The 13,238-nt window shown below is 48.5% G+C and overlaps 1 protein-coding gene across 1 annotated transcript; it reads left to right on the forward strand.

Moving 5' to 3' along the window:
- Positions 1-639: 639 nt before the first annotated feature.
- On the forward strand, positions 640-10,845 carry FETUB (fetuin B). The gene is made up of 7 exons (XM_081191210.1): positions 640-937; positions 2,176-2,286; positions 4,221-4,308; positions 4,905-5,071; positions 6,229-6,342; positions 8,484-8,573; positions 9,947-10,845. Exons 1-7 carry the CDS (start codon positions 701-703, stop codon positions 10,523-10,525), a joined length of 1,386 nt encoding a protein of 461 aa, XP_081047336.1. The 5' UTR covers positions 640-700; the 3' UTR covers positions 10,526-10,845.
- The last annotated feature ends 2,393 nt before the right edge of the window (positions 10,846-13,238 follow it).

A 13,238-nucleotide genomic window follows, 5' to 3' on the forward strand; every position in this document is an offset into this window, starting at 1 on the left:
GCTTCAGGGACCCAATAGCAGATATGTGTGGTCCTTCAATGGGAGGGAGGGCGCCACTACCGAAAAGGCCCTCTGCCTGGTTCCCTGTAACCTCACTTCTCGCAGTGAGGGAACCTTCAGAAAGCTCTCAGAGCCGGACCTCAGTGTCCGGGCTGAACGATGGGGGTGGAGGCGCTCCTTCAGGTATACAGGACCGAGGCCGTTTAGGGCTTTAAAGGTCAGCACCAACACTTGTAAAGTGTGCATTGGTTAGGTAATAAGTTCGCTTCCAGGCCGCGCTCCTATACACACTTGCCTCTGGTGTGTAACAGAACATCTTCATCAGAAACAGTGTGACTTGCTTCTCAGTAAACCTGCGAAAGATTGCACCATAGATCTTGTATCCGGCCCCTGCCCAGAATTTATATAACAAGTGGTTAGTTTGGCACCATTATTGATAGATGTTTTCTGTGGACTTCAATCTGAAGCCAAGGACATGGGTCCAGAGCTGGTTAGAAAATCACATTTTCAGCCTTCTAATCATTGACTCACTGTTTGCAGTTTGCATGTCCAGGTTCAAAGGTGTTGGCCACGGTGAGGAAGAAGAGCAAATATTAGTGACTTACCTCAAAAGTATATAAGGAAACCTGAGTGTACTGCAAAGCCTGCTCTTCCAGAGGGGCTGCAGAATCTCCCTCCCTGGTACCCAGGCCTTTCCAAAATGGCCCTTTTAATTTCCTTCCTGGTCGGGATACAGGTATTGTGTTCCTTAGCCGGTCTTCCACCTCGTCCAGGACAGCTACCAAGACCACCACTGACAGGACTGCTCTCCCCAGGGTGCAATAATTCTGTAGTCAAAGCAGCTGCAGCTCAGGCCCTAGACTGGATCAATTCCCATGAAAAACAGGGGTACGTGCTTGGTCTTCAGCGAATCTTTGATGCCCGGCAAATTCCACAGGTAAGCAGCTACCCTGGTTCTGACTTTGCTCTCTACATTGCAACCACCTTCCAAAACATCAGATAAAACAGGGGGAGATGAGGGGGACCCATTGTCCTATCTATTGAGTGGACACTCCAAACCAGGAGTAGCTAACATGTTGCCCTCCTGATGCTGGAATTGTAGAATTGCAGAGCTTGTAAGGGATCCTAAGGGTCATCTAGTCCAACCCCCTAGAATACAGGAATCTCAGCTAGACAGATGGCAAACCAACCTCTGCTTCAGCCCATCCCAGATCTGCCTGCATGTTCCAGCACTGGCCTCCCCCTGGCTTCAGTTGTACAGAATGAAAGCTGCAGCCTGTATAATATTTACTGAATTCTAGCTGAGAATTGCTCCATTTTAAAAGAGGAGAAACTGAGGCAGAGGAATAAGCAAGTGTTGGGGCGGATGCAAGAGTCCTGGGTGCTATTATCATATCTTCTTCTTTGGCAATCACTTGTATCGGAGTAAGATTGTCTTCCATAAACACAGGTTTAACAGTGGGTCTGTAAGTGGCTGTGGAGGCCACTTCTGGATCCACATAACCTTCCATAGTGGGGACATAGGTTTCCAGACGAGAGTTGATCATGTTGAGGGTTTGCCAAGTGTGTCTTTCTCTTAGCACCTTTCTCCCTTTCGTCCTGAGTTTGAGCATCTTCAAAGCCTTTACACCTTTGGTAAAGGCTGTTCTCCACTTGCAGCACTCACAGGCCAGTGTTTCCCAGTTGTTGGTATTTATACTACATTTTTAAAAGTTTGCCTTGAGAGAGTCTTTAAACCTTCTTTGTTGACCACCAGCACAGGGATTAGCATATGCTCTCAGAAAGGAGGACCTGGCTGCAGGCATTTTTAAAACACCAAAACATAACTCTAAGAGCCATTATTTATTGGGAGGGGGGGCTTTCTAGTTTAGTTGTGAGACCCTTTTCTTTAAAGGTTTCGAATAAGTGGTTGCAAAAGAAGCAGCTGTTTGAATAAATGGTTGCAAAAGGAGGCATTTTGGATCTTTGTGATCCTTGAAATCCCAGGAGAACGAAAGTCTAAGGCTGTAGTCAAAACTTACATGGAATAACTTTGTTGACATCAATGTTAAATTTACTTAGTTCTACAGAAATTGTTTTGTGTGAACGGCAGCCAGCCAGGCTTGCCTTTTCAAATTCTGCTCTGTCTTGTGCTGCAAAGGGTTTCGTCTTCTTATCGTCTTTCGTCTTCTATAGGAGCCTGAAGTCTCTAAGTATTTTCTCACCTTGGATGTGCTGGAAACCGTGTGCCATGTTCTCAGCGGAAAACAGGCAAAGGATTGCAGTTTCAGAAGCCCCCATGAGACAGTAAGTATTTGATCTGCCAAGTTCAGAAAAGGACTGAACACGCTAAGTTTTGTTTTTAAGCTAGGAATGCCTCCAGACGGCCACTATTTGGTGGGAGGAATTCAGGTGCATACTAGGAAACTTAAAAAGGTAAAGGTAAAGGGACCCCTGACCATTAGGTCCAGTTGCAGATTACTCTGGAATTGTGTGCTCCTCTCGCTTTACTGGCCGAAGGAGCCGGCATACAGCTTCTGAGTCATGTGGCCAGCATAACTAAGCCGCTTCTGGTGAACCAGAACAGCACACGGAAACGCTGTTTACCTTCCCGCCAGAGTGGTACCTATTTATCTACTTGCAATTTGATGTGCTTTTGAACTGCTAGGTTGGCAGGAGCAGGGACCGAGCAACGGGAGCTCACTCTGTTGTGGGGATTCGAACCGCCGACCTTCTGATCGGCAGGCCCTAGGCTCTGTGGTTTAACCCACAGCACCACCCACTGTGCAATTAAAGTGGATGAAATTTCACTGTCACCCTAGAGCAGCGGTTTTCATCCAGTGTGCCATGGCACCCTGGGGTGCCTGGATTGATGGTCATGGGTGCCACGGGCAACACTGGCCTCTGTCCTTCTTTCCTTCCCTCCCTCCTCTAATGACTTCATGTGTCTCTGCCTCCCAAAGGCTTGCACAGCTGTTTGCTGCAGCAGCCCTGGCTACAAGCTCCACAGGAGAATGGTGCCTCTGGGGCTGGACAGGAGGTTCTGGCCTCACAATCACCTTTATCAGGTTGCTAAGACTGGGGGCATCCTCTTTCCATGCCTCTGTGGGGTGGCGTGAGGAGGCACCTCTCTTTGGGGCAGTGGCGGCTGCTGCTCAGAGGACTCCAAAGGAGAAAGGAGAAGAGAGGAGGCTGCAGGAACCCTCCACAAGGGAGCGTGTTCAAAAAAGGGGTGAGAGGCTGCTAGCTCTGCAGGCAAGGAGTGAAATAACTGGGGTCCTGAGCTGCACAGGGTGCCACAGAAAGAATGTAGTTGGTCAACGGAGCCACGGGCTCAAAAAAGGTTGAAAACCTATGTCCTAGCAGCAAGTCTGGTTTCAAAAGAAAACGACTTTGTACAATCATCAGGAAGTCAGGATCTCGTGCGACCTGAAAAGATCTATAGTGTATTTCAAATTTGAATTGCTTCACAAGAAAGGTTAAGGGGTTCACATCACCCACCTTCTGCACATCTCTGCACGGTTCCCTTTCTCTCCCCCAAAGCCTTCACCAAATACAAAGAAAATTCTAGTGAGGGAAGCAGATGCCAGTGGCAGTATAGAGTGTGGTGAGATGATTTGGGACTGTGGGAAAGGGGCAGGATCCTGCTGTTTTTAGAGTAGCCCCATTGGGGAGGGAGGTGTAATAGATCGTTCTGCCCAGAGAGTACTGCCAGGCCAGGGCTTAATTTGAAAACAGGCCACTGAAATATCATATATTGGTCATTGGCCACAGAAGTGTTGTTGTTTTAATTTACTGGTGACTTTTGGGAAAGGGCAAATCCAGACTAAATTGGGGAGGGAATACAGACTGTCATTTTGAGGCCAGTGAAACTGAGTGGAAACTGCAAAACACAAACAAAAAAACAAAAACTTGCATGCATGGAGAGCTAGAGAGAAGTAATAATAAATAATATCAGTCCAAATAAACAACAACAACAAAAATGTCCAGTAGCACCTTTGAGACCAGCTAAGTTTGTTCTAGGCTTTCATGTGCATGCACACTTCTTCAGATACTCAGGTTAAAAATAAGAATATTATAATATTATATTATAAAAATAATATCAGATTTTGCAAGGGGGGAGTGATTCTGCATTGCAAGTTGGGGGCTAAGCTGACTCCTTGGTCTGCAAAAGATGAAGGTTTCTGGTTTGGCAAAACAAATCAGTTCTACAAACATCACTTACCTTTCTGTTGCTCCAGGTCTATGGGCAGTGCAAAGTAACAGTTTACGCTGATAACCACGGGGACGTTTCTCAGCTGTGTTACTACGACTGCGTTTTACGCCCACGTATGTATTTCTATACATTTGCTTGAATTAACGTTTGTAAGGAAATTCATAAGGTAAAGGTAAAGGGACCCCTGACCATTAGGTCCAGCCATGGCCGACGCTCATCTCGCTTTATTGGCCGAGGGAGCCGGCGCACAGCTTCCAGGTCATGTGGCCAGCATGCCTAAACCGCTTCTGGCCAACCAGAGCAGCGCACGGAAACGCCGTTTACCTTCCTGCTGGAGTGGTACCTATTTATCTACTTGCACTTTGATGTGCTTTTGAACTGCTAGGTTGGCAGGAGCAGGGACCGAGCAATGGGAGCTCACCCCGTTGTGGGGATTCAAACCGCCAACCTTCTGATTGGGAAATCCTAGGTTCTGTGGTTTAACCCACAGCGCCACCCGCGTCCCCATTATAACACATAGGAAGTAACAAACCAGAAAGGATGCTCAATAAAACTGAAGGACGATGAGCAAACCAAAGACGTGTCTTTATTTAACAAGATTAAGAAGCAAAGGCCTTTTGCGACTTCTGCTTGCCCACTAATTTACTGGCCTGTGTAAAGGAACATTTAGCTGTGCAAGTCCAACTATGCTTGTTTGTTTTCTAAATAGTTTCATCAAGGGCTATCGCAAAAGTTTGTCCCGACTGCCCAGTTCCCGGGGACCCAACTGAAGCCAGGTTCCAGGAGGCGGCGGCAGAGAGCCTTGCCAAATTCAACTTAGAAAACAACCATGCTCATTATTTTGCCGTCCTCAACGTCACCAAGGCACGGTCACAGGTAAGTTTGCGACTGGACATCCTTGAAAGCAGGAGCAGGGAACCTGTGGCCTTCTGGATCTCGCTGGACCACAACTCCCATAATCCCTGATTCTTGGCCATGCTGACTCTGGCTGATGGGAGTTGGAGTCTAACAAATACCTGGAAGACTGCAGCGTTGCCATTTAGAGGGGAAGTTTTCTCCATCACGCACGCCCCCATTCGTCACAGGATAGTTGATTTCGTTGCCTAGAGGCCTTCTTGCTATCTATAAGCCACGAATAACTGGAAATTCCATGTTTGGGGGCACAATACTTTCTAATACCAGCATGATGGCATGGTTAGGACTTAGGAGACCAGGGTTCAAAGCCCCACTCATCCACGAAGCTCACAGGGTCACCTTCTCTCAGTCTAACCTACCTCACAGGGTTGTCGTAAGGTTAAAATGAAGAGGAGAAGAAGCTTCAGCTCCTTGGAGAAAAAATTGGATATAAAAGTAGCACTCTCCTGGTGTGCCCCACGGAGGACCTTAAGGTCCATAAATAACAACACTTTGGAGGTCCCAAACCTCAAGGAGGTTGGATTGGTTTCAACTAGGGCCAGGGCCTTTTCAGCCCTGGCCCCGACTTGGTGGAATGCTCTGTCACAAGAGACCAGGGCCCTGCAGGATTTGACATCTTTCCGCAGGGCCTGCAAGACGAAGCTGTTCCACCTGGCCTTTGGGTTAGACTCACTCTGACCCCTTATATGGGATTTGGTATATAAATTTTCCCTTGGCTTTTTTGCTGGCCCATGTAGGACCAGCATGGATAGCTGGCTTGGGTGAATATCTGATGTTTCCTCCCTTTATGGCCTTGATTTATGGGCTACTACTAAAATGAGGCTGCATTTTAAGCTGTATTTTAATTAACTGTTTGTTTGTTTGTTGTTGTTGTTGTTGTTGTTGTAATTTTATTGTAATTCATATTTGGTGTTAGCTGCCCTGAGCCCGGCCCTGGCTGTGGAGGGCGGGGTATAAATAAATAAAAATTATTATTATTATTATTAATTGCACCAGTTGCTGGGGAGCAAGGCGGAGGGCCAACAGGAATGTAAGAGGGCTGTTGTCTTCTATCTTGCTTGCACTTCATCCAGACGACACAGACTGCTCTAACCCGTTGCCTCTGCCCTTTTGCACAGTGGGTCATTGGGCCTTCGAACTCAGTAGAATATACGATCCAGGAGACATCTTGCACCAAAGGCAAGGGTGTCCCCGACATCTCCAATTGCGAACTCCTCCCACGTGAAACGGCCGTGAGTATTCCTTCACTTGGTGCTGATTTTTTTGTTGTTGTTTTTTTTGGTACCCCACCCATTTGGCTGGGCTTCCCCCAGCCACTCTGGGCAGCTTCCAAAAAAAATATTAAAATACTCTAATACATCAAACATTAAAAGCTTCCCTGAACAGGGCTGCCTTCAGATGTCTTCCAAAAGTCTCGTAGTTGTTGTTCTCTTTGACATCTGGTGGGAGGGCATTCCACAGGGAGGGCGCCACTACCGAGAAGGCCCTCTGCCTGGTTCACTGTAACCTCACTTCTCACAGTAGGGGAACTGCCAGAAGGCCCTCGGTGCTGGACCTCAGTGTCCAGGTAGAACGATGGGGGTGGAGATGCTCCTTCAGGTATACAGGACCGAGGCCGTTTAGGGCTTTAAAGGTCAGCACCAACACTTTGAATTGTGCTCGGAAACGTACTGGGAGCCAATGTAGGTCCTTTAAGACCGGTGTTATGTGGTCTCGGTGGCTGCTCCCAGTCACCATTCTAGCTGCCGCGTTCTGGATTAGTTGTAGTTTTCGGGTCACCTTCAAAGGTAGCCCCACATAGAGCGCATTGCAGTAGTCCAAGCAGGAGATAACCAGAGCATGTACCACTCTGGCGAGGCAGTCCGCAGGCAGATAGGGTCTCAGCCTGCATACCAGATGGAGCTGGTAAACAGTTGCCCTGGACACAGATTTGACCTGTGCCTCCATGGACAGCTGCGAGTCCAAAATGACTCCCAGGCTGCGCACCTGGTCCTTCAGGGGCACAGTTACCCCATTCAGGACCAGGGAATCCTCCACACCTGCCCGCCTCCTGTCCCCCAAGAACAGTACTTCTGTCTTGTCAGGATTCAACCTCAATCTGTTAGCCGCCATCCATCCTCCAACCGCCTCCAGACACTCACACAGGACCTTCACCGACTTCACTGGTTCTGATTTGAAAGAGAGGTAGAGCTGGGTATCATCCGCATACTGATGAACACCCAGCCCAAACCCCCTGATGATCTCTCCCAGCGGCTGCATATAGATGTTGAAAGGGACATCCGTTAGCTAGGGATGATGGGAGTTGCAGTCCAAATACAGCTGGAGACTCAAGTTTGGCAAACCCAGAAGCAGAACATTTTTGCACCATCCCCCCCCCTTCTTCTCCAAAGATATGAGTAGAGAGCATAAGAAGAACTGTCCTTGACAACTCCAGACTCCCCATTCATGCCCTGGATGTTTGCCTAAAGGGACCCCTGACCATTAGGTCCAGTCATGACCGACTCTGGGGTTGCGGCGCTCATCTCACTTTATTGGCCAAGGGAGCCGGCGTACAGCTTCCGGGTCATGTGGCCAGCATAACTAAGCCGCTTCTGGCGAACCAGAGCAGTGCATGGAACCTCCTTTTACCTTCCCGCCGGAGTGGTACCTATTTATCTACTTGCACTTTGACGTGCTTTCGAACTGCTAGGTGGGCAGGAGCAGGGACCGAGCAACGGGAGCTCACCCCGTAACGGGGATTCGAACCACTGACCTTCTGATCGGCAAGCCCTAGGCTCAGTGGTTTAGACCACAGCGCCACCCACGTCCCTTTTGGGTGTTTGCCTAAGCCTCCAGGCTTTCTACTGTGGGTATAGGGCGGTATGCACATCATCATCATTATTATTATTATTATTACACAGTTGGACTTGTGCACGTGGTTGCCACTATCCCTCCCTGTCTCTCAAGCTCTGGTGAATGCGCAACTGAGACACGCGTCACCAACCTTTTTTGGGCATATGGGCCCATTTGCAACCTGGAGAACCTGTTGCGGGCGCCATGTACATGCCACAGCTCCCCACACCCCAGCTGCAACCTCCTCCCTCACCCCCCAAGTTGCATCCCACACCCAAGTTAGGCTTTCATTGGCTAAAGAAGGCTTCTGCCAAGCCTAATTTCAGTAGAGGTGTGGGAATGGGAGCCTGCGGGTGCCAGAGAAAAATATTGTGTTTGGAAGTACTTTGTTGACCTGTGGCCATCCCAGCTCCATCACATTCGCTCCAAGGACGGAAAGGTTCCCCACGACCGCTTTAGTTATTAGAACCTAAAGTCTAGGCAGGCTTGTTTTTTTTATCGCTCGTGCTTTCCTGATGGAGGGGTCTGGTTTATTTCGTAGGAGACAGGCCTGTGCAGAGGTTCCGTGGTAAACAGCCGGGTAGATCATCAGAAGTATGTCAGTGCGCAGTGTGAACTCTACCCCCCAAAGGTATGTGGCTCAGTCGGGCATATAATAATAATAATTTATTATTTATACCCCACCAATCTGGCTGGGTTTCCCCAGCCACACTGGGCAGCTCCCAACAGAGTATTAAAAACAGGATGAAACGTCAAACTTTGAAAAATTCCCTGAACAGGCCTGCCTTCAGATGTCTTCTAAAAGTCAGGTAGTTGTTTATTTCTTTGACATCTGCTGGGAGGGTGTTCCGAGAAGGCCCTCTGCCTGTTTCCCTGTAACTCAGTGCTGGACCTCAGTGTCTGGGCAGAATGATGGGGGTGGAGACACTTCTTCAGGTATACTGGGCCGAGGCTGTTTAGGGCTTTAAAGTTCAGCAACAACACTATGATTTGTGCTCGGAAATGTACTGGGAGCCAATGTAGGTCCTTCAGAACTGGTGTTATGTGGTCTTGCCAGCCACTCCCAGTCACCAGTCTAGCTGCCGCATTATTTTCTGGAAGTAATAACCCACAGTAAATGAGCATATGCAAGGCATTTATATCATAGGTTCGTAGAGCTGGAGGGGGTCTAAAGCGTCATCAACACCCTGCAATGCAGGAATCACAGCCAAGGAATCCCTGACACACGGCCACCCAATGTCTGTTTACAATCCTTCAGCGAAGGAGAGTCCATCACCTTCTGAGGTAGCCCATTCCACTGTCAAACATCTCTTCCTGTCAGAAAGAGCCTCCTAATTTTTAGTCGCCTGCTAAAAGAAACTGGGCAGAATCAGCCAACAACAGAAACCCCAATAAGAATATCCTTTGAAAACACCAGATTGAATGTGTTTAAAGCTCAGAGCTTAAAACCTCCAGGAGAACAAAATGGTATTTTTCACCTGGTGCTGAAAAGATATCAGCTCTGGTGCCAGGGAAGGCTCTCAGGTGAGAATGTTCCACGAATTTCCCACTGCCCAATCCCTGGGTGCCATCCACTCTGGGAAGCTGGAGGAAAGCCTTGGTCGCCAACCAGTAGAACCAAGACAGCTTTCCGGGTCATGTGGCCAGCATGACCAAACCGCTTCTGGTGCAACGGAACACCGTGACGGAAACCAGAGCAGTGCACAGAAACGCTGTTTACCTTCCTGCTGCAGCAGTACCTATTTATCTACTTGCACTGGTGTGCTTTCAAACTGCTAGGTTGGCAGGAGCTGGGACAGAGCAACGGGAGCTCACCCCGTTGTGCGGATTCGAACCGCCGACCTTCCGATCATCAAGCCCAAGAGGCTCAGTGGTTTAGACCACAGCGCCACCCGCTTTGGGTGGAAGATAAGTCCCAATAAATGCATACGTATATAAAGATGGGGGGGGGGAATTGCAAAGTGATTCAGAATGAACAATTCTAATATTTTTTTTCCCTATTAGCCACTCGACACGAATGATCAGAATCCACAACCTGGACCTAAACCTGGGCAGGAAGGACACCGCAAAGATCACAAAAGCAGTGAAGAACTCCATCACCAGAAAGGGCACGGAGACGGCCATGGCCACGATCATGGTCACAGTCAGGGTCACGGTCACAGTCATGGTCGCGGCCACAGCCGCGGCCACGGCAATCGCCGCCACCACCACAAACATCACGGGAACCACTCGCATGAGCACCAGAGTCCACCAGGCCAGCCAGAAATACTGGGCCGCGTGGTTGTTCTCCCTCCTTCAAACGAACATGTATCTCTACATTCCCTGCCAGAAATTCAACCTGAGCAATTAGATGGGGAACCCGTTCCCCCCGGGGCAGAGAGCCCAACAGGAACCCCTCAAGTCAACCGCCCTGATATAGATGGTGCTCCGGGCAAACCCCTGGCTAAGCCAAACATCTTTGCATTCCCTGTTGGGTTTTCAAACTCGGCTACGTGTCCAGGAGACAGCACAATAACTATCCCTGGTGTTGAGCTGCCCCAAAGGCCTGCGATAAAATTGCCCCCAGAGCCCAAGAAGGCCTAAAGTTTGGGTACTGTAGAATGTGCTTGTGAATGTGAGAAGAACGACGTTTTCTCTGCTGCAAGGAAGCTTAACAATACTCAATAAACGAGCGGTGTGACATTACTGCCTCTAGAGTGGCTGTTTTGGAAACCAGACCTTTCTCATTTTCGCTTTGAAAAACAAAGCAGGCCTCTAGACCTCCAGGCCTCCAGGTGGTAACCGTGAAGTGTGTGTTTGGGGCAGTTTAGCCTGAGGAAACCAGGAGGTACTGGAGGTGTCTTTCATGTAGAGTGAGAGAGATGAGACATATATTCTGAAATATACTCGGAGTCCTGTAGTGATTTCATGCTCTTTATTGCAGCTTGTAAAACAGTGACTGAATTGCCCCCCAACCCTCAGGATTTTATATACATTATTTACACAATGAATCCCATCTGATTGGTTGATTCTGCTTCCCTCCTGGAGCCTGATTAGTCTTTTCCCGCAGGCCAATCAGTTGTTGCATTCTAGGATCCTACCAGCCTAATAGGCTGATTAACTTCCTCCTGGAGCCTGATTGGTCTTTTCCCGCAGCAGTGGCGTAGCGTGGGGGGTGCAGGGGGGGCCGGCCGCACCGGGCGCAACATCTGGGGGTTAGGGTTAGGGGGTGCAAATCCACAGGTTAGGGGGTGCAAATCCACGGGTTAGGGGGCACAAATTACTTGCCTTGCCCCGGGTGCTGACAACCCACGCTACGCCACTGTCCCGCAGGCCAATCAGTTGTTGCATTCTAGGATCCTACCAGCCTAATAGGCTGATTAACTTCCTCCTGGAGCCTGATTGGTCTTTTCCTGCAAGCCAATCAGTTGTTGCATTCTAGGATCCTAAAGGTAAAGGGACCCCTGACCATTAGGTCCAGTTGTGACCGACTCTGGGGTTGCGGCGCTCATCTCGCTTTATTGGCCGAGGGAGCAGGTGTACAGCTTCTGGGTCGTGTGGCCAGCATGACTAAGCTGCTTTTGGCAAACCAGAGCAGGGCACGGAAATGCTGTTTACCTTCCCGCCAGAGCAGTACCTATTTATCTACTTGCACTTTGACATGCTTTCGAACTGCTAGGTTGGCAGCAGCAGGGACGGAGCAACGGGAGCTCACCCCGCCACGGGGATTCGAACCGCCGACCTTCTGATCGGCAAGCCCTAGGCTCTGTGGTTTAACCCACAGTGCCACCCGCGTCCCCTTCTAGGATCCTATTTGCCTATTGTTCTAGGATCCAAGCTTAGTACATAACATATTCTCACAGGAGAAATTTCACCTTCAGCCGGGTGGAGGTGGCTGAGGATGAAAGGGGGAAATCCCTCCCCAAGATTTTCAAGGTGGAGGAGTGAACAGGGGAGCTCATCCTGTTTCACCGCTTGAGGCAAAATGGGAGGTGCTGCCCTGCCATGCCATTGCCACCTGAAGCAGCAGCCTGAGTCCACCTAGTGTCCGTATCGGCTCTGGGAGTAAAACTCATATAGTGGGCATGGAAGAGAAAAACTCATTGGGTCAGGATCTGCGCTTCCATTCATGCTTGTCCCAATGGTCATGTCAGCCTTTTTTGTTTTCATCTTTGCCCAGAATGGTACCGTGTTATAATATAGCATAGCTTTAGCTTTCAGGGGTGAGGCCAAGAGTGCCTTCCATCACAGAGCAGAAACCTCTCTCTTTATAAACCCAGAACCTCTTGTGACAGTGACACTTCTATATTTTATTTTATTTTTTAAAAAGGAGTGTCCTGCAGCTAATGGGAGCAGCTCTGATGGTTGCCAGACACACACACACACACACACACACACACACACACTGAGTTTTGCCCTGTGCCCAAAAATCATCTCCCATTTTATTGCCTAGCAAAAAGGTGTGTGTGTGTGGAGCAATACTTTTTTTAATAATCATTTTTATTAATTTTCCAAATTATTTCAAACCAAATTAATTTAACACAATTTATTAAAATCAGGTTTCCCACTCCTGTTGCATCGTATGTCAAGGGGCGGGGGGCATAGCAAAACCTTATTAAATTCCTTGTAAAGCATAAATCAACCCCCCCCTTTTTTTCAAATTGTCTAGCAGAGGAGCAACTACACACGTCTCTTCATTATGTAGAGGAGGAGAGGCGAAAAAGACCATTAGAAAACCATCAGAGAGCACAAAAAAGCACCTTGTCGTCCCCCTTTCTTTTCACAGCTGCGGTAGGGATTCTCAAATTTCAGGAAACCGGTCAAATACCTTTAGTCCCTGTTCTTTTGGCAGCTGATTGATTGCAACCTATTTGCATGTGACGCTTCGGGAGCACCTCTTGATTAACGCCTATTGTCCAGATTGAGGAGGAACCTTCCACAAATCATGATGGTAATGGCCAAATTGCTGCCATTCTGCCTTCCAAATTGGCAGACACAGGATTGTGCAACACTGTGGGATACAGTGAACTTCCCAGACCCCCTGGAAAGCATCTGGAGGATTAATAATAATAATAATAAAATTTTATTTATATCCCGCCCTTCCTGGTTCAGAAAACCAGGCTCAGGGCAGCTAACAACAAATTTAAAACACTTAATTGATGCTACAAAAAAACAGCATAAAATAAGGTATAAAACGTGAATAACAATAAAATCAAAAATCAATTTAGGGGGGAAATCCATCCAATAAACATTAGATGATCACCAGGGCTAGCTGGCTAAAGTAGTCCTATTTGGGCCAGCGAGGAGGCCAGGGGAG

This window comes from Podarcis bocagei (genome assembly GCF_964188305.1).
Source record: "Podarcis bocagei genome assembly, chromosome: 4".
Classification (NCBI taxonomy): Eukaryota; Metazoa; Chordata; class Lepidosauria; order Squamata; family Lacertidae; genus Podarcis; species Podarcis bocagei.

What these genes read in the sequence shown, in the direction of transcription:
- FETUB (XM_081191210.1), top strand. Translation starts at nt 701, where the DNA reads ATGGCCCTTTTAATTTCCTTCCTGGTCGGGATACAGGTATTGTGTTCC. An exon ending in TCCTCCCACGTGAAACGGCC is followed by an intron (nt 6,343 to 8,483) that starts GTGAGTATTCCT and finishes TTTATTTCGTAG; the next exon opens with GAGACAGGCCTGTGCAGAGG. An exon ending in GTGAACTCTACCCCCCAAAG is followed by an intron (nt 8,574 to 9,946) that starts GTATGTGGCTCA and finishes TTTCCCTATTAG; the next exon opens with CCACTCGACACGAATGATCA.